Raw genomic sequence first — 26,969 nt, 5'->3', positions numbered from 1 at the left:
CTGAGCCCTAGAACCATGCCTCAGGACTACCTGGCTTGATGACTCCTTGCTGTCCCCAGTTCACCTGGCCGTGCTGCTGCTCCAGTTCCAACTGTTCTGCCTGCAGCTATGGAACCCTGACCTGTTCACCGGACGTGCTACCTGTCCCAGACCTGCTGTTTTCAACTCTCTAGAGACAGCAGGAGTGGTAGAGATACTCTCAAAGATCGGCTATGAAAAAGCCAACTGACACTTACTCGTGTTACTGACTTGTTGCACCCTCGACAACTACTATGATTATTATTATTTGACAATGCTGGTCATTTATGAACATTTGAACATCTAGGCCATGTGCTGTTATAATCTCCACCCGGCACAGCCAGAAGAGGACTGGCCACCCCTCATAGCCTGGTTCCTCTCTAGGTTTCTTCCTAGGTTTTGGCCTTTCTAGGGAGTTTTTCCTAGCCACCGTGCTTCTACACCTGCATTGCTTGCTGTTTGGGGTTTTATGCTGGGTTTCTGTACAGCACTTTGTGATATCAGCTGATGTAAGAAGGGCTATATAAATACATTTGATTTGATTTGATACAGAGAGAGGGGAGAAGAGAAAAGAACATGCCGCTTAGTAAAGATCTGTATGAGAAGGTTGATCTAATGTTGACATGGAAACGGTGAATGAAAAAGCGTCACAAAAAAAACATCTGCACATTCCATTCCAATGTATCTCATCACAAATTTAGGATCTATACTAGTCCACTTTGAAATATATAAAATTCCAATAAACAATGTAAAAAAAAACAACAACACAAAAAACATGTATACTAGTGATGGACTGGTGAGCTGTTTGTTTACCCACACCCACCCGCAATACCTACACCCACCCATAATTGCTAATAACCCATTCGCAACCACCCGACTACATGCGAAAATCAAATATAGAAAATGCGCTGTACAGTCCGTAAAACATTTTTGACAGGAGATGCAGGCCTCAGATTTAGATAGGCCGAACATTTTGGTGGGCTATTTTTTGTCAACTTGTCTATAGTTAGATACATGCAGCTTCTCTTCTGTCATTATAAACTCAGCAAAAAAAGAAACGTCCCCTTTTCAGGACCCTGTCTTTCAAAGATAATTCGTAAAAATCCAAATAACTTCACAGAACTTCATTGTAAAGGGTTTAAAACCTCTTAGGGCTAGGGGGCAGTATTTTCACGGCCAGATGAAAAACATACCCAATTTAAACAGGTTACTACTCTGTCCCACAAACTATAATATGCATATTATTAGTAGATTTGGATAGACAACACTCGGAAGTTTCTAAAACTGTTTGAATGGTGTCTGTGAGTATAACAGAACTCATATTTCAGGCAAAAACCTGAGAAAAAGTCAAGCAGGAAGTGGGAAGTCTGGTGCATGTAGTCCTTGCAAGTGAATGCCTTGACTGTATACAGTGACTTAAGTTTCATTTTGCACTTCCTAAAGCTTCCACTAGATGTCAGCAGTCTTTAGAACGGTGTTTGAAGATTCTATGGTGAATTTGAAGGGAATACCAGCTGTGGTAAACTGGTGTCCCATTATAAGGCATGGGCTCAAGTCACGCGCAATGACTTGGGAGCGAGCTGAGTTCACTCCTAAAGAGAACGGATAGGTCCGGTTGGTATTTTATTCAAGGTATATGATAAAAACAGCCTAAAGATTGATTCTATACATCGTTTGACATGCTTCTACAAACTGTAGTATAACTTTTTTGACTTTTCGTCTGGACTAAGTAAGCACGCGCGTAGTGGATTTGGATAGTGAACCTAACGCGCGAACAAAATGGATTATTTGGAAATAAATATGAACTTTATCGAACATTTATTGTGGAGCTGGGATTCCTGGGAGTGTCTTCTGATGAAGATAATCAAAGATAAGTGAATATTTATAATGTAATTTCTTAGTTTTATTGACTCCAAGATGGCGGGTTTCTGTTTGCTAGTTGTTAGTGTCATCTGGGCTGTACTCAGATTATTGCAACTTGTGCTTTCGCCGTGAACCTTTTTTGAAATCTGACAAAGCGATTACATTTAGGAGAAGTGTATCTATAATTCTGTGTATAACACTTCTATATTGATCAATGTTTACGATGAGAATTTACGTACTATGTGTGGTCATTGTGCTCATTCACCGACAGGTTTGGAGGGAAAACATTTCTCAACATTACGCGCCAATGTCAAATGCTGTTTTTGGATATAAATATGAACTTTATCGAGCAAAACATACATGTATTGTGTAACATAATGTCCTATGAGTGTCATCTTATGAAGATCGTCAAAGGTTAGTGCTTCATTTAGCTGTGTTTTGGGTTTTTGTGATGCATCTAGTTGCTTGGAAAATGGCTGTGTGGTGTTTCTTGTGAAGTTTATGTCCTAACATAATCTAATTTTATGCTTTCGCCGTACAGCCTTTTTGAAATCGGACAATGTGGTTAAAATGGTGTAAAATAGTTGATTGTTTGAGAAAATGGAATTATGAGATTTTAGCTGTTTTAAATTTGGCGCTCTGATTTTCCACTAGCTGTTGTCAAAATCAATCCCGTTAACGGGATGAGAACGGGAAGGGTCCCATAGAGGTTAAACACTGTTTCCCATGCTTGTTCAATGAACCATCAACAATTAATGAACATGCACCTGTGGAACGGTCGTAAAGACACTAACAGCTTACAGATGGTAGGCAATTAAGGTCACAGTTATGAAAACTTAGGACACTAAAGAGGCCTTTCTACTGACTCTGAAAAACACAAAAAGAAAGATGCCCAGGGTCCCTGATCATCTGCGTGAACGTGCCTTAGGCATGCTGCAAGGAGGCATGAGGACTGCAGATGTGGCCAGGGCAATAAATTGCAATGTCCATACTGTGAGACGCCTAAGACAGCGCTATAGGGAGACAGGAAGAACAGCTGATCATCCTCGCAGTGGCAGACCACGTGTAACAACACCTGCACAGGATCGGTACATCCGAACACCACACCTGCGGGACAGGTACAGGATGGCAACAACAACTGCCCAAGTTAAGCCAGGAACGCACAATCCCTCCATCAGTGCTCAGACTGTCCGCAATATGCTGAGAGAGGCTGGACTGAGGGCTTGTAGGCCTGTTGTAAGGCAGGTCCTCACCAGACATCACCAGTAACAACGTCGCCTATGGGCACAAACCCACTGTCGCTGGACCAGACAGGACTGGCAAAAAGTGTTCTTCAATGATGAGTCACGGTTTTGTCTCACCAGGGGTGATGGTCGGATTCGCATTTATCGTCGAAGGAATGAGCGTTACACCGAGGCCTGTACTTTGGAGCGGGATCAATTTGGAGGTGGAGGGTCCGTCATGGTCTGGGGCGGTGTGTCACAGCATCATCGGACTGAGCTTGTCGTCATTGCAGGCAATCGCAATGCTGTGCGTTACAGGGAAGACATCCTCCTCCCTCATGTGGTACCCTTCCTGCAGGCTCATCCTGACATGACCCTCCAGCATGACAATGCCACCAGCCATATTGCTCGTTCTGTGCGTGATTTCCTGCAAGACAGGAATGTCAGTGTTCTGCCTTGGCCAGCGAAGAGCCCAGATCTCAATCCAATTGAGCACGTCTGGGACCTGTTGGATCGGAGGGTGAGGGCTAGGGCCATTCCCCCCAGAAATGTCCGGGAACATGCAGGTGCCTTGGTGGAAGAGTGGGGTAACATCTCACAGCAAGAACTGGCAAATCTGGTGCAGTTCATGAGGAGGAGATGCACTGCAGTACTTAATGTAGCTGGTGGCCACTCCAGATACTGACTGTTACTTTTGATTTTGACCCCCCCTTTGTTCAGGGACACGTTATTCCATTTCTGTTAGTCACATGTCTGTGGAACTTGTTCAGTTTATGTCTCAGTTGTTGAATCTTGTTATGTTCATACAAATATTTACACATGTTAAAGTTTGCTGAAAATAAACGCAGTTGACAGTGAGAGGACGTTTGTTTTTTTGCTGAGTTTATGTTGCCCTAGAAGACTAAATAAACCAATGCTCACCAGAACAATGTCAAACATCTAATTGACATCGGTAAAGTTTTCTTTCACCTCTGCTTCTCTCACGCAGCAAAGACGCTTAGGAACTCCACATTATTTTACATTTTTTTAATGGAAATATTTTTCATGCAAATCAGTTTGACTGTTTTTAAGGGAATTAAAGCTGTGGAAAATGACCCAACATGTTCTGATAAGATTTCACTTCGGGTTGGATGCATATTTTATGTGGTTGAAATACTATCAGCTTTTATGATGCTGATGAGGATAGCACCTTTACAGACGGTTTCTAACTGTGGTAGAAATACTATAAGCTTTTATGATGCTGATGATGACAGCACCTTTACAGACGGTCCCTAACTGTGGTAGAAATACTATTACGCTTAATGATGCTGATGATGATAGCACCTTTACAGACGGTCCCTAACTGTGGTAGAAATACTATCAGCTTTTATGACGCTGATGATGATAGCACCTTTACAGACGGTCCCTAACTGTGGTAGAAATACTATCAGCTTTTATGACGCTGATGATGATAGCACCTTTACAGATGGTCCCTAACTGTGGTAGAAATACTATTACCCTTAATGATGCTGATGATGATAGCATCTTTACACATGGTCTTTAACCGCACATTCATTTTCTCAAGATGCTGAAATAAATCAATCATATTTCTCCACTCCTGTTCCCGAGTCAAAATGTATATTTGGTGTATTGTTTTACTGCAAGAAATGCTTAATTCTGCAGGAGTTAATATTCAACTGTGAGAGGTTATAGACCTACAGTCAGTGTCCAGATTTCAGTTTCCATTTAACCCATCTGGACAGTACAGTTCCCTTAACATACCATATTTGAAGTTCCCGTCTTGTGACTGTTGAATTTGTATAACGCCTTGCAATCATCACATATAACATCTTTCCCAAACATTAGACTACTGTTCTGGCCTTCTTTCCCAAACATTAGACTACTGCTCTGGCCCTCCCTTCTCATAACATCTTTCCCAAACATTAGACTACTGCTCTGGCCTTCTTTCCCAAACATTAGACTACTGCTCTGGCCCTCCCTTCTCATAACATCTTTCCCAAACATTAGACTACTGTTCTGGCCCTCTTTCCCAAAGATTAGACTACTGTTCTGGCCCTCTTTCCCAAACATTAGACTACTGCTCTGTCCCTCCTTTCTCATAAAATCTTTCCCAAACGTTGGACTACTGTTCTGGCCCTCTTTCCCAAACATTAGACTACTGCTCTGGCCCTCTTTCCCAAACATTAGACTACTGCTCTGGCCCTCCCTTCTCATAACATCTTTCCCAAACATTAGACTACTGTTCTGGCCCTCTTTCCCAAACATTAGACTACTGTTCTGGCCCTCTTTCCCAAACATTAGACTACTGCTCTGTCCCTCCCTTCTCTTTATTTTCAACTCTCCATTTCACAGCTTGTCTCTTATTGAATTAAACTCCGACAGTCCTTTTTACCTCAGTGGATCCGACAGTAACTATTTTTTTTGTGTATTTGGCGCGCATACAGTTATGCTTCAATCACACCGACAGCGTCATTTCAGTTTGGTACACCAAAAGTACATTAATTTCCAGTGAAACGCTGCGTTTGCCTTGCAGCGTTGCTGAGGCAGTTTCTTCTGTGTGGTGCATACATTGGATTTATCGAACGTAAGCATCACATTGTCTGCGTAGACGGTTTGACAGAAATGTTAGCAGAAGGTGAATGTTGAACTTTTGTTGAACACATATCCAGATGATACTGCGTACCGTTTTGTGCCGCGATGTTGTAGGTGTGATCGAGGCGTTAGGCCCTAAAGCTTAGGCTTACATAATAACAGCAGATGATAAAAAATATTTAAAAAACTCTATGTAGCCTATAAATCGCACAAAATTTATTCAATTATGGATTTTTAATCCATTGATTTCTCTTTATTCAACCTTCAGCCATGCAATATTTCATGACCACCCACCACGTGGATATAACCGCAGACACCGTGGGACAACCCGACTCATAACCCACGGTTAACCCATAACCCATCACTAATATATACGTTTCAAATGGCACCCTATTTTCTAAATAAGTAGTGCACTATATAGGGAATAGGTTGCCATTTGGGACGTAACCCATGTGTGTCTAACTTACATCCAAGGAAGGTTCGGGCATATCTGGGAGCCCTCCACCCAGTCCCTCTAAGGGGTCGCCGTGCTGCTGAGGATGATTGTTAGGGCCGGGCTGTTGTTGCTGTGGGTTCGGAGCCTGTTGTCGTGACGGCTGAGGAGGCCCACTGTGATGCAATGGCTGTCCCGATTGGCTGCCGGGGTGAGATGGGGCGTGTAAGCTCTGCTGTAACAAGTTGTGGGACTGGTCAGTGTTGGCAGGATGAGGTATCTGAGAAAGGAGGAAGAGAGAGAGCGAAAGAGAGAGTAGGAGAGAGAGAGTGGGAGAGAGAGGGAGAGTAGGAGAGAGAGAGAGTAGGAGAGAGAGCGAGAGTACGAGAGAGAGAGAGAGTAGGAGAGAGAGAGAGTAGGAGAGAGAGAATAGGAGAGAGAGCGAGAGTAGGAGAGAGAGCGAATAGGAGAGAGAGAGAGTAGGAGAGAGAGAGACAGAGTAGGAGAGAGAGAGAGAGAAAGAGAGAGAGACAGAGAGAGAGAGAGACAGACAGAGAGAGAGTAGAGAGAGAGAGAGAGAAAAAGAGAGAGAGTAGAGAGAGAGAGAAAAGGAGAGAGAGTAGAGAGAGAGAGAGAAAAGGAGAGAGAGAGATAGAGAGAGAGAGAGAGAGAGAAAAGGAGAGAGAGAGAGAGAGAAAAGGAGATAGAGAAAGAGAAAAGGAGAGAGAAAAAGAGAAAGAGAAGCATTGAGATTATTAGTGTGAGTTAAGTTCTGTACATTGGGTCATGTAAATTAGAACAAGGTTGAAGCTAATAGGAAATCACTTCCATGTCTACAGTGCTAAAGCTTACTGCAGTTGCTTGCATATAACCTGTGCACTGAGTGACTCTTACAGTAAGATCGCCAATGTATAAATCCAAATCAAATTTTATTTGTCACATGTGCCGAATACAAAGGTAGACCTTAGTGAAATGCTTAGTTACAAGCCCTTAACTTCTTTGGGCTAGGGGGCAGTATTTTGACGTCCGGATGAAAAACGTGCCCAAAGTAAACTGCCTGCTACTCAGGCCCAGAAGCTAGGATATGCATATAATAGGTAGATTTGGATAGAAAACACTCTAAAGTTTTTAAAACTGTGAGTCTGTGAGTATAACATAACTCATTTGGCAGGCGAAACCCCACGGACAAACCATCCAGGAATTTGTTGTTGTTGAGATGTCAGTGTTTTCAATGTGTTTTCTATGTGTGTCTAGATTCATAAGGCACTTGCTAGCAGTTCCTATCGCTTCCACTGGATGTCAACAGTCTTTAGAAATTGGTTGATATTTTTCTTTAGAGAAATTAAGAAGTACGGCAGTTCAGAACGAGGGTCCAGCCTAGTGCACTCTAATGTTTTGATGCGCGCTTCAGGTCACGCGCTTCATGTTGTTTTTATCCGGTATTGAATACAGTTTATCCCGTCTTAAATTTTATCTATTATTGACGTTAAAAAATACCTAAAGTTGTATTAGGAAAGTTGTTTCAAATGTTTGGACAGCGTTTACAGGTAACTTATTAGATATTTTGTAGTCATGCTGGGCGAGTTGGAACCGGTGTTTTCTGAATCAAACGCGGCAAAAAAAATTGACATTTTGGAGAGAATTAATCGAACAAAAGGACCATTTGTGATGTTTATGGGACATATTGGCGTGCCAACAGAAGAAGTCCTTAAAAGGTAAGGCATGAATTAAATCGTTACTTTTGTGTGGCGCCTAGCGGGTTGAAATCTGATTTTCATGTGTTGTTGGTATGCTGGGCGCTGTCCTAAGATAATCGCATGGTTGGCTTTCGCCGTAAAGCCTTTTTGAAATCTGACATGGTGGCTAGATTAACGAGAAGTTAAGCTTTAATTTGGTGTGTTGCACTTGTGAATGTATGAAAGTAAAATATTTTTTATTTAAAAATAAATATTTGGCGCTCTGCCATTTCACCGGATGTTGTCAAATCGATCCCGTTAACGGGATTTGAGCCCAAAGAAGCTTTAACTTCTCTAGGGCCAGTGGGACGATTTCGTCCCACCTACGTAACAGCCAGTGAAATCCCGTGGCGCGTTATTCAAATACCTTAGAAATGCTATTACTTCAATTTCTCAAACATATGACTATTTTACACCATTTTAAAGACAAGACTCTCGTTAATCTAACCACACTGTTCGATTTCAAAAAGGCTTTACAACGAAAGCAAAACATTAGATTATGTCAGCAGAGTACCCAGCCAGAAATAATCAGACCCATTTTTCAAGCTAGCATATAATGTCACAAAAACCCAGAAGACAGCTAAATGCAGCACTAACCTTTGATGATCTTCATCAGATGACAACCCTAGGACATTATGTTATACAATACATGCATGTTTTGTTCAATCAAGTTCATATTTATATCAAAAACCAGCTTTTTACATTAGCATGTGACGTTCAGAACTAGCATAAACTTCCGGTGAATTTACAAAAAATGTACTAAATTACTCACGATAAACGTTCACAAAAAGCATAACAATTATTTTAAGAATTATAGATACAGAACTCCTCTATGCACTCGATATGTCCGATTTTAAAATAGCTTTTCGGTGAAAGCACATTTTGCAATATTCTAAGTAGATAGCCCGGCATCAAGGGCTAGCTATTTAGACACCCAGCAAGTTTAGCCTTCACCAAACTCCGATTTACAATTAGAAAAGTTTGATTACCTTTGGTGTTCTTCATCAGAATGCCCTCCCAGGACTTCTACTTCAATAACAAATGTTGGTTTGGTCACAAATAATCCATAGTTATATCCAAACAGCGGCGTTTTGTTAGTGCGTTCAAGACACTATCCGAAAGGGTAAGAAGGGCGGCGCATTTCGGCGCATTTCGTGACAAAACATTTCTAAATATTCCATTACCGTACTTCGAAGCATGTCAACCGCTGTTTAAAATTTTTATGTTTTTATGCCATTTTTCTCGTAAAAAAGCGATAATATTCCGACCGGGAATCTGCATTTAGGTAAAAAGACGAAGGAAAATAAAGCACGGGGTCGACTCGTGCACGCGCCTAAGCCCATTGTCCTCTGATCGGCCACTTGCCAAAAGCGATAATGTGTTTCAGCCTGGGGCTGCCTCGATATCATTCAGCTTTTTCCCGGGCTCTGAGAGCCTATGGGAGCCGTAGGAAGTGTCACGTTACAGCAAAGATCCTCAGTCTTCAATAAACAGAGACAAGAAGAACAAGATCTTGTCAGAGAGGGCACTTCCTGTAAGGAATCTTCTCAGGTTTTTGCCTGCCATATGAGTTCTGTTATACTCACAGACACCATTCAAACAGTTTTAGAAACGTTAGGGTGTTTTCTATCCAAAGCCAATAATTATATGCATATTCTAGTTACTGGGCAGGAGTAGTAACCAGATTAAATCGGGTACGTTTTTTATCCGGCCGTGTCAATACTGCCCCCTACCCCCAACAGGTTAACCAACAAGGCTTTAAGAAGTTAAGAAAAAAATAAAAATAAGTGTTAAGTAAAAAATAGATAAGTAGAAAATAAAAAATAAAAAATAAAAGTAACAAACAATTAAACAGCAGCAGTAAAATAACAAGCAAGGCTATATACAGGGGGTACCGGTACAGAGTCAATGTGCGGGGACACCGGTTAGTCGAGGTAATTGAGGTAATATGTACATGTAGGTAGAGTTAAAGTGACTATGCATAGATAATAAACAGAGAGTAGCAGCAGCGTAAAAGCGGGGTCTGGGTAGCCCTTTGATTACCTGGGTCTTATGGCTTGGGGGTAGAAGCTGTTAAGAAGCCTTTTGGACCTAAACTTGGCACTCCGGTACCGCTTGCCATGTGGTAGCAGAGAGAACAGTCTATGACTAGGGTGGCTGGAGTCTTTGACAATTTTGGTATCTGGTATAGAGGTCCTGGATGGCAGGAAGCTTGACCCCAGTGATGTACTGGGCCGTACGCACTACCCTCTGTATACATCACACATGGCAGTAAACTTGAAAACGTGCAAACTTTAACTTACAGAGTCAGGCATGCTGTGTGTGAGGGGTTTGTCCTGTGCCATGTCTGGCGGGTGGGACAGAGCGGGGCCGTGCATGAAGTCGTTCATGGTCGTACCACCGTGGTTCCCATGGGGGAAGTCAAAGCCCCCGCTGTGGCCCTGGTAACTGTTACCTAGTAACACAACAAAAATCAAAACAAGCAAGTTACTTTTAGAGGTTATTTTATTTGTATTTATTTTTCAAATCACATAATCATTATGATATAAGTACAGAAATAAATAGAGGCTCTTGTTCTATGTTTTTATGTACACAGAAATATAATCTAAAAACCCATTGTTGGTACCTTGGCCTTATGTTCCTCCAGGAACTAAGAGGATTAAGTTACGAAGAAAGTATCTCTAAATAATGTACCTTGGCCCTATGTTCCTCCAGGAACTAAGAGGATTAAGTTAGGAAGAAAGAGGCTAAATAAATAATGTACCATGGCTTCCGTATTCGCTGTTGTTGCCCCCCTGTTGGGGCGGGTAGGGCGAGGGCCCTGGGCCGAGCAGGGCAATCATCTCCATCACGTTGGGCAGGGTCATCTGGGCGGGGCTCATGGTCTTGAACCTCTTTGCCATGGGTCCATCTGGATCCTCCTTGATATGGATATCAGACTTGATGGCCACAGGTCTCCAACTACACGAAGGGTCTATGGTCACCTCCTCAAACTCCGAGCTAGCGGGGGGGGAATAGTGAGATGACGTAAAGAGAAAGCTGCAGAATGAATATTGCGCTTTATTCCTGCATCCCAATAAACAATGGTTCCACTTTACAGAAGTCAACAACATATCTTTATTAATCTAAACCTTTCAAAAAATCTTGATAAGGTTGATAAGTGATAACATTCATGGTGATTGGTGCAGTAGGGGGGGGGGGGGGGGTTTGATGAGTATGGTGAGGATGCTGGGATAGCCATCTTACTTTTGGATGGCATTCAGGATCCCCCACATGTACTGGTCGACTTCTAGTCCCTCTAATAACGCTGTTTTACTGCGGAGGACAGAGAGGACATAAACATTACTGACTGAATACAGAAGGTAACCATCAGAGTGGTCATTGATCTTTTCAACTCTTTGTTTATTAACTATTAACTGAGTATTTCAGATATAGCATAAATAACTTTATTCAATGTAGTTTTACAGGGTCAGTGCACATTATTTCAACATTACTGTAAAAGTTCCAGTTTCACCCAACCAGGTTAGGATCACCCACCCCATGTTCAACTGCAGTCCCAACTTACTTGCATACTGGACATCGCCACGTTCCTCGCTCACAGTTCAACTGTAAGTAGGATTCCAAATCAAAGCACTGGACATGTTTACAGTCATGACCTCTGGCTGGAAGTTGGATCCGCCGGAAGGTGATTGGACATTTGAGGGAGACCTTGATGGCCGTCTGTTCAACACCATCCTCGCCATTCAGAGTGGTGTTCCCAGAGGACGCCGCTACGCTGCTGAAGTTTCTCTTAACTGGGGAGATGGGAGGAGGACCACAATTGAGATGGGAGGAGGACCACAATGGAGATAAGGGAGATGAGAGGAGGACCACAGTGGAGATAAGGGAGATGGGAGGAGGACCACAGTGGAGTTGGGAGGAGGAACACAGTGGAGATGGGAGGAGGACCACAGTGGAGATAAGGGAGATGGGAGGAGGACCACAATGGAGATGGGAGGAGGACCACAATGGAGATGGAAGGAGGACCACAGTGGAGATGAGAGGAGGACCACAATGGAGATGGGAGGAGGACCACAGTGGAGATAAAGGAGATGGGAGGAGGACCACAATGGAGATGGGAGGAGGACCACAGTGGAGATGAGAGGAGGACCACAATGGAGATGGGAGGAGGCCACAATGGAGATGGGAGGAGGACCACAATGGAGATAAGGGAGATGGGAGGAGGACCACAATGGAGATGGGAGGAGGACCACATTGGGGATAAGGGAGATGGGAGGAGGACCACAATGGAGATGGGAGGAGGACCACAATGGAGATAAGGGAGATGGGAGGAGGACCACAATGGAGATAAGGGAGATGGGAGGAGGACCACAGTGGAGATGAGAGGAGGACCACAATGGAGATAAGGGAGATGGGAGGAGGACCACAATGGAGATAAGGGAGATGGGAGGAGGACCACAGTGGAGATAAGGGGTCAACTTTATTATGTTGTCCTTGATTATTTTAAAAAGCTATGTAGACACATGTTCAGTTTAAAAGGTAAAATAAGATCAATCAATCAGAGCGAGAGGGTCACTCAGTACCAGAGACAGAGGTTCACTCAGTACAAGAGACAGAGGGTCACTCAGTACCAGAGGGAGAGGGTCACTCAGTACCAGAGACAGAGGGTCACTCAGTACCAGAGACAGAGGGTCACTCAGTACCAGAGACAGAGGGTCACTCAGTACCAGAGGGAGAGGGTCACTCAGTACCAGAGGGAGAGGGTCACTCAGTACCAGAGGCAGAGGGTCACTCAGTACCAGAGGGAGAGGGTCACTCAGTACCAGAGAGAGAGGGTCACTCAGTACCAGAGGGAGAGGGTCACTCAGTACCAGAGGCAGAGGGTCACTCAGTACCAGAGACAGAGGGTCACTCAGTACCAGAGGGAGAGGGTCACTCAGTACCAGAGACAGAGGGTCACTCAGTACCAGAGGGAGAGGGTCACTCAGTACCAGAGGGAGAGGGTCACTCAGTACCAGAGGCAGAGGGTCACTCAGTACCAGAGACAGAGGGTCACTCAGTACCAGAGGGAGAGGGTCACTCAGTACCAGAGAGAGAGGGTCACTCAGTACCAGAGGGAGAGGGTCACTCAGTACCAGAGACAGAGGGTCACTCAGTACCAGAGGGAGAGGGTCACTCAGTACCAGAGACAGAGGGTCACTCAGTACCAGAGGGAGAGGGTCACTCAGTACCAGAGAGAGAGGGTCACTCAGTATTAGAGGGAGGGATGACAGTAGTGTACCTTTGGTGATGCAGTGCTCTGCAGGCAGTAGCCTCTTCTTCAGTAAGCCTTGCAGGACGGAGCGGACAGAGGGTCTGTGGACCAGTTGCAGTACAAACAGGTGAGACTGTAGAGGAGAGGAGCATCATCATTATCATTATTATCCCCACCGTCATTACATTATCCTCATTATCATCACCATTATCATCCTCATCATCACAACAATCCTCATCTTCATCCTCATCATCACCACCATCATCCTCATCACCACAATCCTCCTCATCATCACCACAATCCTCATCATCACCACAATCCTCATCATTCTCATCACCATGATCACCACCATCATCCTCATCACCACAATCATCCTCATCATCAATACAATCCTCCTCATCATCACCACAATCCTCATCATTCTCATCACCATTATCACCACCATCATCACCATAATCCTCATCTTCATCCTCATTACCATCATCATCATCATCACCACCATCATCCTCATCACCACAATCCTCCTCCTCATTACCACCATCATTCTCATCATCACCAACATCACCACCATCATCCTCATCACCACAATCCTCATCTTTATCCTCATCATCATTACCATCCTCATCATCATCATCACCACCATCCTCATCATCACCACCATCCTCATCATCATCACCATCCTCATCATCCTCATCATCACCACAATCCTCATCATCATCACCACCTTCCTCATCACCACAATCCTCATCTTCGTCCTCATTACCATCATCATCACCATCACCACCACAATCCTCATCATCCTCATCACCATTATCACCACCATCATCATCACCAGAATCCTCATCTTCATCCTCATTACCATCATCATCACCAACATCATCCACACCACAATCCTCATCTTCATCCTCATTACCATCATCATCATCACCAACATCATCACCACCATCATCCTCATCACCACACTCCTCATCTTCATCCTCATTATCATCATTACATCCTCATCATCATCATCACCAACATCATCACCACCATTATCCTCATTATCCCCATCATCATCACCACAATCATCATCATCATCACCAACATCATCACCACCATAATCCTCATCTTCATCCTCATTACCATCCTCATTATCATCATCACCACCATCCTCATCATCATCACCATCCTCATCATCCTCATCACCACCATCCTCATCATCACCACAATCCTCATCATCATCACCACCATCCTCATCACCACAATCCTCATCTTCGTCCTCATTACATCATCATCACCATCACCACCACAATCCTCATCATCACCATTATCACCACCATCATCACCACCATCATCCTCATTATCCTCATCATCATCACCACAATCATCATCATCATCACCAACATCATCACCACCATCATCACCACAATCCTCATTACCATCATCATCATTACCATCCTCATCATCATCATCACCAACATCATCACCACCATCATCACCACAATCCTCATCTTCATCCTCATTACCATCATCATCATCATCACCATCCGTAATCCTCATCTTTATCCTCATCATCATTACCATCCTCATCATCATCATCATCACCACCATCCTCATCATCACCACCATCCTCATCATCATCATCACCATCCTCAACATCCTCATCACCACCATCCTCATCATCACCACAATCCTCATCATCATCACCACCATCCTCATCACCACAATCCTCATCTTCGTCCTCATTACCATCATCATCACCATCACCACCACAATCCTCATCATCCTCATCACCATTATCACCACCATCATCACCACCATCATCCTCATTATCCCCATCATCATCACCACAATCATCATCATCATCACCAACATCATCATCACCACAATCCTCATTACCATCATCATTACCATCATCACCAACATCATCCTCATCACCATTATCCCCATCATCATCACCATCATCATCACCACAATCATCATCATCACCAACATCATCACCACCATCATCACCACAATCCTCATCGTTATCCTCATTACCATCATCATCATTACATCCTCATCACCACAATCATCAACATCAACACCACCACCATTAGTAGTAGTAGTAGTGTCAGTACAGTACTCACACAGCAGCAGGCGGTAACTGTGATCTGGATGGTGTTCCTTCCTGGTTGGCAGACTTGTTTCAGGTGCAGGGGCTTGTGGGACGTCTTGTTGTCGCCGCGCTCGATGGTGAGCGGCGTGGCATTAACACTGACCTGCACAGAGGAAAGGGACGGTTAGTGTGTGTGTGTGTGTGTGTGTGTGTGTGTGTGTGTGTGTGTGTGTGTGTGTGTGTGTGTGTGTGTGTGTGTGTGTGTGTGTGTGTGTGTGTGTGGTGTTGTTACTGACCTGGACCGAGGCAGGCCAGTTGGTGTTCATTTGTCGGTCCTCGTGGTGGTAACATTTAAACTGCAGCTCCAGATCTGACCTGAAGGGGGACAGAGGAAGACAACCTGGCATTTAAACTGCAGCTCCACATCTGACCTGCAGGGGGACAGAGGAAGACAACCTGGCATTTAAACTGCAGCTCCACATCTGACCTGCAGGGGGACAGAGGAAGACAACCTGGCATTTCAACTGCAGCTCCACATCTGACCTGCAGGGGGACAGAGGAAGACAACCTGGCATTTAAACTGCAGCTACACATCTGACCTGCAGGGGGACAGAGGAAGACAACCTGTCAGTTCATCTATAAGCTAGTGTGGCCAGACTGTAACCTCGCATTCGCTCTGGGAGAAGGATTGACCAAAGCTAGTACATCTGTAAAATGGCTGATAACAACAGGATATACAATGTACACTCTGCCTAAGGTTCTTAAAATGTACAGATTCTTTTCACTGCATACTACTGTACCCTGATCCATAATCAGGGCTGTACTTTACATACAACACTGACCAATAGAGGAACACCCTCCTACATACTGACCAATAGAGGAACACCCTCCTACATACTGAACAATAGAGGAACACCCTCCTACACACTGACCAATAGAGGAACACCCTCCTACATACTGACCAATAGAGGAACACCCTCCTACATACTGACCAATAGAGGAACACCCTCCTACATACTGACCAATAGAGGAACACCCTCCTACATACTGACCAATAAAGGAACACCCTCCTACATACTGACCAATAGAGGAACACCCTCCTACATACTGACCAATAGAGGAACACCCTCCTACATACTGACCAATAGAGGAACACCCTCCTACATATTGACCAAGGGTGTAGAGTTAGGGTGTAGGGTCAGGGTGTAGAGTTAGGGTGTAGAGTTAGGGTGTAGAGTTAGGGTGTAGAGTTAGGGTGTAGGGTGTAGGGTTAGGGTGTAGGGTTAGGGTGTAGGGTTAGGGTGTAGAGTTAGGATGTAGGGTTAGGGTGTAGGGTTAGGGTGTTGAGGTAGGGTGTAGAGTTAGGGTGTAGAGTTAGGGTATACGGTGTAGAGTTAGGGTGTAGGGTTAGGGTGTAGAGTTAGAGTGTGGGTAGGGTATATGGTGTTGGGGTAGGGTATAGGGTTAGGGTGTAGAGTTAGGGTGTAGGGTTAGGGTGTAGGGTTAGGGTATAGGGTTAGGGTGTAGAGTTAGGGTGTAGAGTTAGGGTGTTCGGGTAGGGTGTAGGGTTAGGGTGTGGGTAGGGTATATGGTGTTGGGGTAGGGTATAGGGTTAGGGTGTAGAGTTAGAGTGTGGGTAGGGTATATGGTGTTGGGTTAGGGTATAGGGTATAGGGTTAGGGTGTGGGTTGGGTATAGGGTTAGGGTGTAGAGTTAGGGTGCAGGTTAGGGTGTGGGGCAAGGGTATCCAACTCTTATCCTACGAGGTCCAGAGTCTGCTGATTTTCTTTTCTACCTGATAATTAATTGCACCCACCTGGTGTCTCAGGTCTAAATCAGTCCCTGATTAGAGGGGAAGAATGGGGAAACGCAGTGGAACTGACCTCCAGGTCCAGAATCTCAGGTCTAAATCAGTCCCTGGTTAGAGGGGAAGAATGGGGAAACGCAGAGTGGAACTGACCTCCTGGTCTAGAATCTCAGGTCTAAATCAGTCCTTGGTTAGAGGGGAAGAATGGGGAAACGCAGAGTGGAACTGACCTCCAGGTCTAGAATCTCAGGTCTAAATCAGTCCCTGGTTAGAGGGGAAGAATGGGGAAACGCAGAGTGGAACTGACCTCCAGGTCTAGAATCTCAGGTCTAAATCAGTCCCTGGTTAGAGGGGAAGAATGGGGAAACGCAGAGTGGAACTGACCTCCTGGTCCAGAATCTCAGGTCTAAATCAGTCCTGATTAGAGGGGAAGAATGGGGAAACGCAGAGTGGAACTGACCTCCAGGTCCAGAATCTCAGGTCTAAATCAGTCCCTGATTAGAGGGGAAGAATGGGGAAACGCAGAGTGGAACTGACCTCCAGGTCCAGAATCTCAGGTCTAAATCAGTCCCTGGTTAGAGGGGAAGAATGGGGAAAACGAAGAGTGGAACTGACCTCCAGGTCCAGAATTGAATTTGAGAGGTGTAGAGGAAAGCCTTACCTCCACACGAGGGTCTGGTGTACGGAGGGGCGGAGGTGGAAGACATGGTTACTGACAGCCAGGTTGTGCTCCAGTCTGAAGGGCTCTAGGACCACCCCGTCCCTCACCGGGAAGGTCAGACGCAGCTCCTCGTTGGGGTTGGCTGGGAGAGAGAAAAAAGGAGACGGTCAAACTTCTCCTCAAATAAAGGTTGGTTGGTGATACTGTACCAATTATACTGAATCTTTATTCAAACACTTTTATTTATTTCACTTTTTTGAATTTTTTTATGAAGGGAAGTCTCATTGAGACCAAAGTCTCTTCTTCAAGGGAACCCTGCTGCACCGAAATGCAGAAAATAGAAAGTACATCAAAAGGAACCAGTGATCAAATTACAACAAACAAAGAACTTTATAAAACAACAACGGTTCAATGATGACGGGACAATAAAGTTAATTCTAATGACAAAGGGACATGTAAGATTAGGTATCAGATGAGGACATGATGACAGTTGGGATAGGAAGTCCTCTGCTGTGACACTATGTAAAGAGACTAACCTGAAGGTGGAGGAAGTGTGTGTGTGTGTGTGTGTGTGTGTGAGAGAGAGAGAGAGCGAGAGAGAGCGAGAGAGAGCGAGAGAGAGCGAGAGAGAGAGAGAGAGAGAGCGAGAGAGAGAGAGAGAGAGAGAGAGAGAGAGAGAGAGAGAGAGCACATAGCTATAATATAACATTTTCAAATGTCTCTATTCCCTTGAAACTTTTGTGAGTGTAAATGTTTACTTAAGTTTCCCACGCCAATAAAGCCCTTTGAATTGAATTGAGAGACTGACTGACCTGGAGGAGGAGGAAGAGCAGTGATATTTGGTTTGATGTCTGGAGGGAAGGGGGGCTTGACGTCGTGATTGGGAGACATGTAGGGAGGGATACTACTTCCTGGGGTCATGGGCGGAGTCGGGTTGCCAGGCACAGGGGAGTGGGGGTAGTTACCCACCGGTCGAGGAGGCTGCAATGGATTATAACAGATGAAAATATAAATATAATTGTATTATTATAATTTTAAATAATTAAATAACTATTTGCAAAAACACATAAAATACAGCTAATTGCATAAAAAATATAGAATATGTATAAACACCCATAAATATATAACTATGTGCATAGATTAAATCAAATGTGGCCTATTTCATCAGGTATCATACATTGGTGTTAGTAAGGTGATTGTAAAGCCTACCCCATTCATATTGCCTTGGCTGTACTGATATCCACTCCCAGAGAAGTTGTTACTTTGGCCGTTGAAAGGCTCCTGCTGCAAAAAGAAACAGAACAAAACATTTACATTTACGTCATTTAACAGATGCTCTTATCCAGAGCGACTTACAGATGACCTAGTTATACCATTAGATGACCTCGTTATAATGGTGCACAACTCAGTACACATACACTGTACTATCAGTAGTCACTCACTATGGACTCTAGTACAACTTTCTCCAACCCTGTTCCTGGAGAGCTACCCTCCTGTAGGTTTTAACTCCAACCCTGTTCCTGGAGAGATACCCTCTAACCCTGTTCCTGGAGACCTACCCTCCTGTAGGTTTTAACTCCAACCCTGTTCCTGGAGAGATACCCTCCAACCCTGTTCCTGGAGAGCTACCCTCCTGTAGGTTTTAACTCCAACCCTGTTCCTGGAGAGATACCCTCCAACCCTGTTCCTGGAGAGCTACCCTCCTGTTGGTTTTAACTACAACCCTGTTCCTGGAGAGCTACCCTCCTGTTGGTTTTAACTACAACCCTGTTCCTGGAGAGATACCCTCCAACCCTGTTCCTGCAGAGATACCCTCCAACCCTGTTCCTGGAGAGATACCCTCCTGTAGGTTTTAACTCCAACCCTGTTCCTGGAGAGATACACTCCTGTAGGTTTTAACTCCAACCCTGTTCCTGAAGAGATACCCTCCTGTATGTTTTAACTCCAACCCTGTTCCTGGAGAGATACCCTCGTGTAAGTCTTAACTACAGGAGGGTATCTCTCCTGGAACAGGGTTGGAGGGTACCTCTCCAGGAACAGGGTTGGAGGGTATCTCTCCAGGAACAGGATTGGAGGGTATCTCTCCAGGAACAGGGTTGGAGGGTATCTCTCCAGGAACAGGGTTGGAGGGTATCTCTCCAGGAACAGGGTTGTGGGTATCTCTCCAGGAACAGGGTTGGAGTTAAAACATACATGAGGGTCTCTCTCCAGGAACAGGGTTGGAGTTAAAACCTACAGGAGGGTATCTCTCCAGGAACAGGGTTGTAGGGTATCTCTCCAGGAACAGGGTTGGGGGGTATCTCTCCAGGAACTGGGTTGGGGGGTATCTCTCCAGGAACAGGGTTGGAGGGTATCTCTCCAGGAACAGGGTATCTCTCCTGGAACAGGGTTGGAGGGTATCTCTCCAGGAACAGGGTTGGAGGGTATCTCTCCAGGAACAGGGTTGGAGGGTATCTCTCCAGGAACAGGGTTGGAGGGTATCTCTGCAGGAACAGGGTTGGAGGGTATCTCTGCAGGAACAGGGTTGGAGGGTATCTCTCCAAGAACAGGGTTGGAGGGCCCTGCTCTAGTGTCTATGGCTGCTTACCTTGTAGTACTGTCCCATGGCCCCTCCAGGAGGGGGGTACTGGCCCTGGATCTGCTGCCCACCAGGCATTCTCTGGCCTGGGTAGTTGGGGGACGGGAGTGGCCTGGAGGGGTTGGGGGTGTGGGTGGGGTACTGGCTCTGCTGCTGAGGGAACCCTTGACTGTTCGGTCCTGGACCATACTGCTGCCCTCCGTAGTTAGGCTTCATAGGGAGGAACGAAAGAAGGAAATATATTACAGTTAAGTATTTCATCAAGTAGTTGATTGATTGGACAATAATGATGAAGTTATCAATAGACAGGCTAGGGAGGAATATATTACAATATCACAATAATGTACAAATAAAAGGTATACATAAAGTACTAAATACCCATAATACTATACAATATTTGATCCAGGAAGTTACCATCCAATTGGAAGTTACCATCCAATAGGAAGTTACCATCCAATAGGAAGTTACCATCCAAAAAGAACTGAATCATATTAGATCATGTTTCATTTAACCAATAAGGGCCGAGGGGGTGTGATATATGGCCAATATACCACGGCTAAGGACTGTTCTTAACCATGACACAACGCGGAGTGCCTGGACACAGCCGTTAGCTGTGGTATATTGGCCATATATCACAAACACCCGAGGTGCCTTATTGCTATTATAAACTGGTTACCAACTTAATTAGACTAGTAAAAATAATTGTTTTGTCATACCCATGGTATACGGTCTGATATACCACGGCTTTCAGCCAATCAGCATTCAGGGCTCGAACCACCCAGTTTATAATGGAAATTAGCAAACTTTGCTTTAGTTTAACATCAATCGAGGGTAGCCTAATAAACACAGATAAGTATATCAATATCTACAGTGAGCCATATTGCTAGTCATAATATATTAATAATATCTGTCATTTAGCAGACACTTTTATCCAATGTGTATAAATGTTTTACATATACAGTGAGGGAAAAAAGTATTTGATCCCCTGCTGATTTTGTACGTTTGCCCACTGACAAAGAAATGATCAGTCTATAATTTTAATGGTAGGTTTATTTGAACAGTGGGAGACAGAATAACAACAAAAAAATCCAGAAAAACGCATTTCAAAAATGTTATAAATTGATTTGCATTTCAATGAGGGAAATTAGTATTTGACCCCTCTGCAAAACATGACTTAGTACTTGGTGGCAAAACCCTTGTTGGCAATCACAGAGGTCAGACGTTTCTTGTAGTTGGCCACCAAGTTTGCACACATCTCAGGAGGGGGATTTTGTCCCACTCCTCTTTGCAAATCTTCTCCAAGTCATTAAGGTTTTGAGGCTGACGTTTGGCAACTCGAACCATCAGGTCCCTCCACAGATTTTCTATGGGATTAAGGTCTGGAGACTGGCTAGGCCACTCCAGGACCTTAAAACCTGTTAGGGCTAGGGGGCAGCATTGACACGGCTGGATAAAAAACATACCCGATTTAATCTGGTTACCACTCCTACTCAGTAACTAGAATATGCATATACTTATTACATATGGATAGAAAACACCCTAAATTTTCTAAAACTGTTTGAATGGTGTCTGTGAGTATAACAGAACTCAAATGGCAGGTCAAAACCTGAGAGATTCCTTTACAGGAAGTGGCCTGTCTGACCATTTCTGGAACTTCTTTGCCATCTCTATCATTTACTAAGGATCTCTGCTCTAACGTGACACTTCCCACGTCGTCCATAGGCTCTCATAGCCCGGGAAAAAAGAGAATGTCGTCATTCCAGCCCCAGGCTGAAACACATTATCGCCTTTCTCAAGTGGCCCATCAAGAGACACTAGCTTATGCGCGTGACCCCGACCGCCCCCGCCTTTGGGATTTTTTCCTCTGTTTGCCGAAAAGGAGATTCCCTGTCGGAATATTAGCGCTTTTCTACGAGAAAAATGACGTAAAAATTGATTTTAAACAGCGGTTGACATGCTTCGACGTACGGCAATGGAATACTTTGAATTTTATTGTCAGGAATTGCGCCAAGCGCGACACTTCTTTACTATTTCGGATAGTGTCTGGAACGCATACGAACAAAACGCCGCTATTCGGATATAACGATGGATTATTTTGGACCAAACCAACATTTGTTATTGAAGTAGACGTCCTGGGTGTGCATTCTGACGAAGACAACAAAAGGTAATGACATTTTTATAATAGTAAATATGATTATGGTGAGTGCTAAACTTGCCGGGTGTCTAAATAGCGAGCCCGTGATGCCTGGGCTATGTACTTAGAATATTGCAAAATGTGCTTTCACCAAAAAGCTATTTTAAAATCGGACATATCGAGTGCATAGAGGAGGTCTGTATCTATAATTCTTAAAATAATTGTTATGCTTTTTGTGAACGTTTATCGTGAGTAATTTAGTAAAATGTTAGCGAATTCCCCGTAAGTTTGCGGGGGTATGCTAGTTCTGAACGTCACATGCTAATGTAAAAAGCTGGTTTTTGATATAAATATGAACTTGATTGAACAAAACATGCATGTATTGTATAACATAATGTCCTAGGGTTGTCATCTGATGAAGATCATCAAAGGTGAGTGCTGCATTTAGCTGTCTTCTGGGTTTTGGTGACATTATATGCTGGCTTGAAAAATGGGTGTCTGATTATTTCTGGCTTGGTACTCTGCTGACATAATCTAATGTTTTGCTTTCGTTGTAAAGCCTTTTTGAAATCGGACAGTGTGGTTAGATTAACGAGAGTCTTATCTTTAAATGGCTGTAAAATAGTCATATGTTTGAGAAATTGAAGTAATAGGATTTTGAAGATTTTGAAAATCGCGCCACAGGCTGGCAGTGGCTGTTACGTAGGTGGGACGAATTCGTCCCGCCGGTCCCATAGAGGTTAATGTGCTTCTGCTTGAGCCACTCCTTTGTTGCCTTGGCCGGGTGTTTTGGGTCATTGTCATGCTGGAATACCCATCCACGACCCATTTTCAATGCCCTGGCTGAGGGAAGGAGGTTCTCACCCAAGATTTGACGCTACATGGCCCCGTCCATCGTCCCTTTGATGCGGTGAAGTTGTCCTGTCCCCTTAGCAGAAAAACACCCCCAAAGCATAATGTTTGCACCTCCATGTTTGACGGTAGGGATGGTGTTCTTGGGGTCATAGGCAGCATTCCTCCTTCTCCAAATACGGCGAGTTGAGTTGATGCCAAAGAGCTCCATTTTGGTCTCATCTGACCACAACACTTTCACCCAGTTGTCCTCTGAATCATTCAGATGTTCATTGGCAAACTTCAGACGGGCATGTATATGTGCTTTCTTGAGCAGGGGGACCTTGCGGGCGCTGCAGGATTTCAGTCCTTCACGGCGTAGTGTGTTACCAATTGTTTTCTTGGTGACTATGGTCCCAGCTGCCTTAAGATCATTGACAAGATCCTCCCGTGTACTTGTGGGCTGATTCCTCACCGTTCTCATGATCATTGCAACTCCACAAGGTGAGATCTTGCATGGAGCCCCAGGCCGAGGGAGATTGACAGTTCTTTTGTGTTTCTTCCATTTGCGAATAATCGCACCAACTGTTGTCACCTTCTCACCAAGCCGCTTGGCGATGGTCTTGTAGCCCATTCCAGCCTTGTGTAGGTCTACAATCTTGTCCCTGACATCCTTGGAGAGCTCTTTGGTCTTGGCCATGGTGGAGAGTTTGGAATCTGATTGATTGCTTCTGTGGACAGGTGTCTTTTATACAGGTAACAAGCTGAGATTAGGAGCATTCCCTTTAAGAGTGTGCTCCTAATCTCAGCTCGTTACCTGTATAAAAGACACCTGGGAGCCAGAAATCTTTCTGATTGAGAGGGGGTCAAATACTTATTTCCCTCATTAAAATGCAAATCAATTTATAACATTTTTGACATGCGTTTTTCTGGATTTTGTTGTTATTATTCTGTCTCTCACTGTTCAAATAAACCTACCATTAAAATTATAGACTGATCATTTCTTTGTCAGTGGGCAAACGTACAAAATCAGCAGGGGATCAAATACATTTTTCCCTCACTGTAGGTGGTCCCGGGAATTGAACTCACTGTCCTGGCATTGCAAGCGCCATGCTCAACCAACTGAGCTATAGAGGAGTCATGGTAGTTTCACCCTCCTACATATCCACTCACCTCTCCAGGGTAGGGTCTCTTCACACCCTGCATGCCCATACCCTGAGGCCTGGATCCTGGGTATCCCTGCTGGGGTATTCTCTGGCCCCCGTGTCCTCCAAAGGGCACCATCCCCTGGGGCCGGGGCTGGTTCATTCCCATGTGGGAGGAGACCATGTTGGAGGGGTTCATGCCCGGACCGGGGCCCATGTTCCCTGGGAGGGATGAAGGGCCCCTGGGCCCCCCTGGCCCCTGGTTCATGAACTGGTTTTGGTAAGCCTGGCTGGGCCCCATCTGGAACGACGAAGTCATCTGGAAGAGAAGGACAGGGATCAATAGAATTGACAGCTGAAAGTGGGATTAAGGTGAAGTGCTTTGGCTTTTAGTTTCCCTTAATTTTCTAATACAAAGATGATGAAAGGCAACGAAACGAAAGACGATCTTAGTGCTACGAAGCCTTCAGGGAAAATCACTCCTGTATAATTTGTCACATCCATACAAAAGTAGACAATTATCTGTAGGTTTGTGTGCTGTAACTATCTACTGTGTTAACAGAGGGTTATCTTAATATGTGTATATATGAACGTTACAACATACCGGTCCATATTGGTTCATGTCCTTGTTTTGAGTGTCCTGCTGCATGGCGGCAACAGTTGCCGTGGCAGTGGCGGTAGCCGTGGCAGCAGCCGCGGCGACGGCGGCGGCGGCAGCGGCAGCAGCAGGTTGGGTGAAGTCACCAGGGGGACGAGAGTGAGGGGGCATGCCCATGCCACCAGGACCAGAGTTAGGACCTCCAGGGTAACTAGTAGACAGGACACAGAAGGTAGCATCAATCATGTAGTCAATAACTGAGTAAGTAGAGGGTAGGTGAGTGTAAAGTGATGCTGCATAACACAGCCATGCTGCATAACACAATACATGGTTCTGCATACATACATTTACTCTATCCTACTTAAAACATTTGAAAAACATTTCAAAATGGTTCCCCCCACTACGGGTGTTTTGGTATACAGCTGAGAGATAACTTCAAACTTTACCTTAAGTTTTAAGTGATTTTGAGATTGAAATGGGTGACAACATGGACTGACTGTCCTCTCTCCACACCAACCAGGCAGCACATAAACCCCTCATACACTCAATGGGTTTCAACAAGCCTGTGTACCAACCAGGCAGCACTTTCAGTTACAAAACATAAACCCTCGATAACATGATTGTTCTATTCAATATTTCACAGACCCTTTACCTGTCTACCAGGCCGACTCTCCACTCTACCTGTCTACCAGGCCGACTCTCCACTCTACCTGTCTACCAGTTCAACTCTCCACACTCTACCTGTCTACCAGGCCGACTCTCCACACTCTACCTGCCTACCAGGCCGACTCTCCACACTCTACCTGTCTACCAGGCCGACTCTCCACTCTACCTGTCTAACAGGCCGACTCTCCACTCTACCTGTCTATCAGGCTGACTCTCCACTCTACCTGTCTACCAGTTCAACTCTCCACACTCTACCTGTCTACCAGGCCGACTCTCCACACTACCTGTCTACCAGGCCGATTCTCCACACTCTACCTGTCTACCAGGCCGACTCTCCACACTCTACCTGTCTACCAGGTCGACTCTCCACACTCTACCTGTCTACCAGGCTGACTCTCCACACTCTACCTGTCTACCAGGCTGACTCTCCACACTCTACCTGTCTACCAGGCTGACTCTCCACACTCTACCTGTCTATCAGGCTGACTCTCCACACTCTACCTGTCTACCAGGCTGACTCTCCACACTCTATCAGGCTGACTCTCCACACTCTACCTGTCTACCAGGCCGATTCTCCACTACCTATCTACCAGTTCAACTCTCCACACTCTACCTGTCTACCAGGCTGACTCTCCACACTCTACCTGTCTACCAGGCCGACTCTCCACTCTACCTGTCTACCAGTTCAACTCTTCACACTCTACCTGTCTACCAGGCTGACTCTCCACCTGTTTAACAGGCTGACTCTCCACCTGTCTACCAGGCTGACTCTCCACTCTACCTGTCTACCAGTTCAACTCTCCACACTCTACCTGTCTACCAGGCCGACTCTCCACACTCTACATGTCTACCAGGCCGACGCTCCACACTCTACCTGTCTACCAGGCCGACTCTCCACACTCTACCTGTCTACCAGGTCGACTCTCCACACTCTACCTGTCTACCAGGTCGACTCTCCACACTCTACCTGTCTACCAGGTCGACTCTCCACACTCTACCTGTCTACCAGGTCGACTCTCCACACTCTACCTGTCTGCAGGCCGACTCTCCACACTCTACCTGTCTATCAGGCTGACTCTCCACACTCTACCTGTCTACCAGGCCGACTCTCCACTCTACCTGTCTACCAGTTCAACTCTTCAAACTCTACCTGTCTACCAGGTAGACTCTCCACACTCTACCTGTCTATCAGGCTGACTCTCCACTCTACCTGTCTACCAGTTCAACTCTCCACACTCTACCTGTCTACCAGGCCGATTCTCCACACTCTACCTGTCTACCAGGCCGACTCTCCACACTCTACCTGTCTACCAGGCCGACTCTCCACACTCTACCTGTCTACCAGGTCGACTC

The 26,969-nt window shown here is 45.0% G+C and overlaps 1 protein-coding gene across 3 annotated transcripts in view; it reads right to left on the bottom strand.

Moving 5' to 3' along the window:
* Window positions 1-26,969, bottom strand: part of LOC106578757 (zinc finger MIZ domain-containing protein 1) — a 389,252-nt gene that overhangs the window by 6,077 nt on the left and 356,206 nt on the right. For all 3 annotated transcript variants that reach the window (XM_045702291.1, XM_045702290.1, XM_045702292.1), the window contains 14 exons: window positions 24,957-25,161; window positions 24,381-24,671; window positions 20,252-20,452; window positions 18,874-18,948; window positions 18,477-18,645; window positions 17,665-17,806; window positions 15,493-15,571; window positions 15,228-15,359; window positions 13,147-13,252; window positions 11,431-11,659; window positions 11,112-11,180; window positions 10,630-10,865; window positions 10,169-10,320; window positions 6,164-6,409 (listed from right to left, as the gene is read on the bottom strand). In XM_045702291.1, the coding sequence (XP_045558247.1) occupies window positions 6,164-6,409; window positions 10,169-10,320; window positions 10,630-10,865; window positions 11,112-11,180; window positions 11,431-11,659; window positions 13,147-13,252; window positions 15,228-15,359; window positions 15,493-15,571; window positions 17,665-17,806; window positions 18,477-18,645; window positions 18,874-18,948; window positions 20,252-20,452; window positions 24,381-24,671; window positions 24,957-25,161 (2,332 nt within the window). The remainder of the gene's footprint in view (window positions 1-6,163; window positions 6,410-10,168; window positions 10,321-10,629; window positions 10,866-11,111; window positions 11,181-11,430; window positions 11,660-13,146; window positions 13,253-15,227; window positions 15,360-15,492; window positions 15,572-17,664; window positions 17,807-18,476; window positions 18,646-18,873; window positions 18,949-20,251; window positions 20,453-24,380; window positions 24,672-24,956; window positions 25,162-26,969) is intronic.

The sequence above is a fragment of the Salmo salar genome, chromosome ssa19, assembly GCF_905237065.1.
Source record: "Salmo salar chromosome ssa19, Ssal_v3.1, whole genome shotgun sequence".
NCBI lineage: Eukaryota > Metazoa > Chordata > Actinopteri > Salmoniformes > Salmonidae > Salmo > Salmo salar.
Note: the sequence above shows the minus strand (reverse complement) of the source record. Positions and strands in the feature narration are given on the sequence as shown.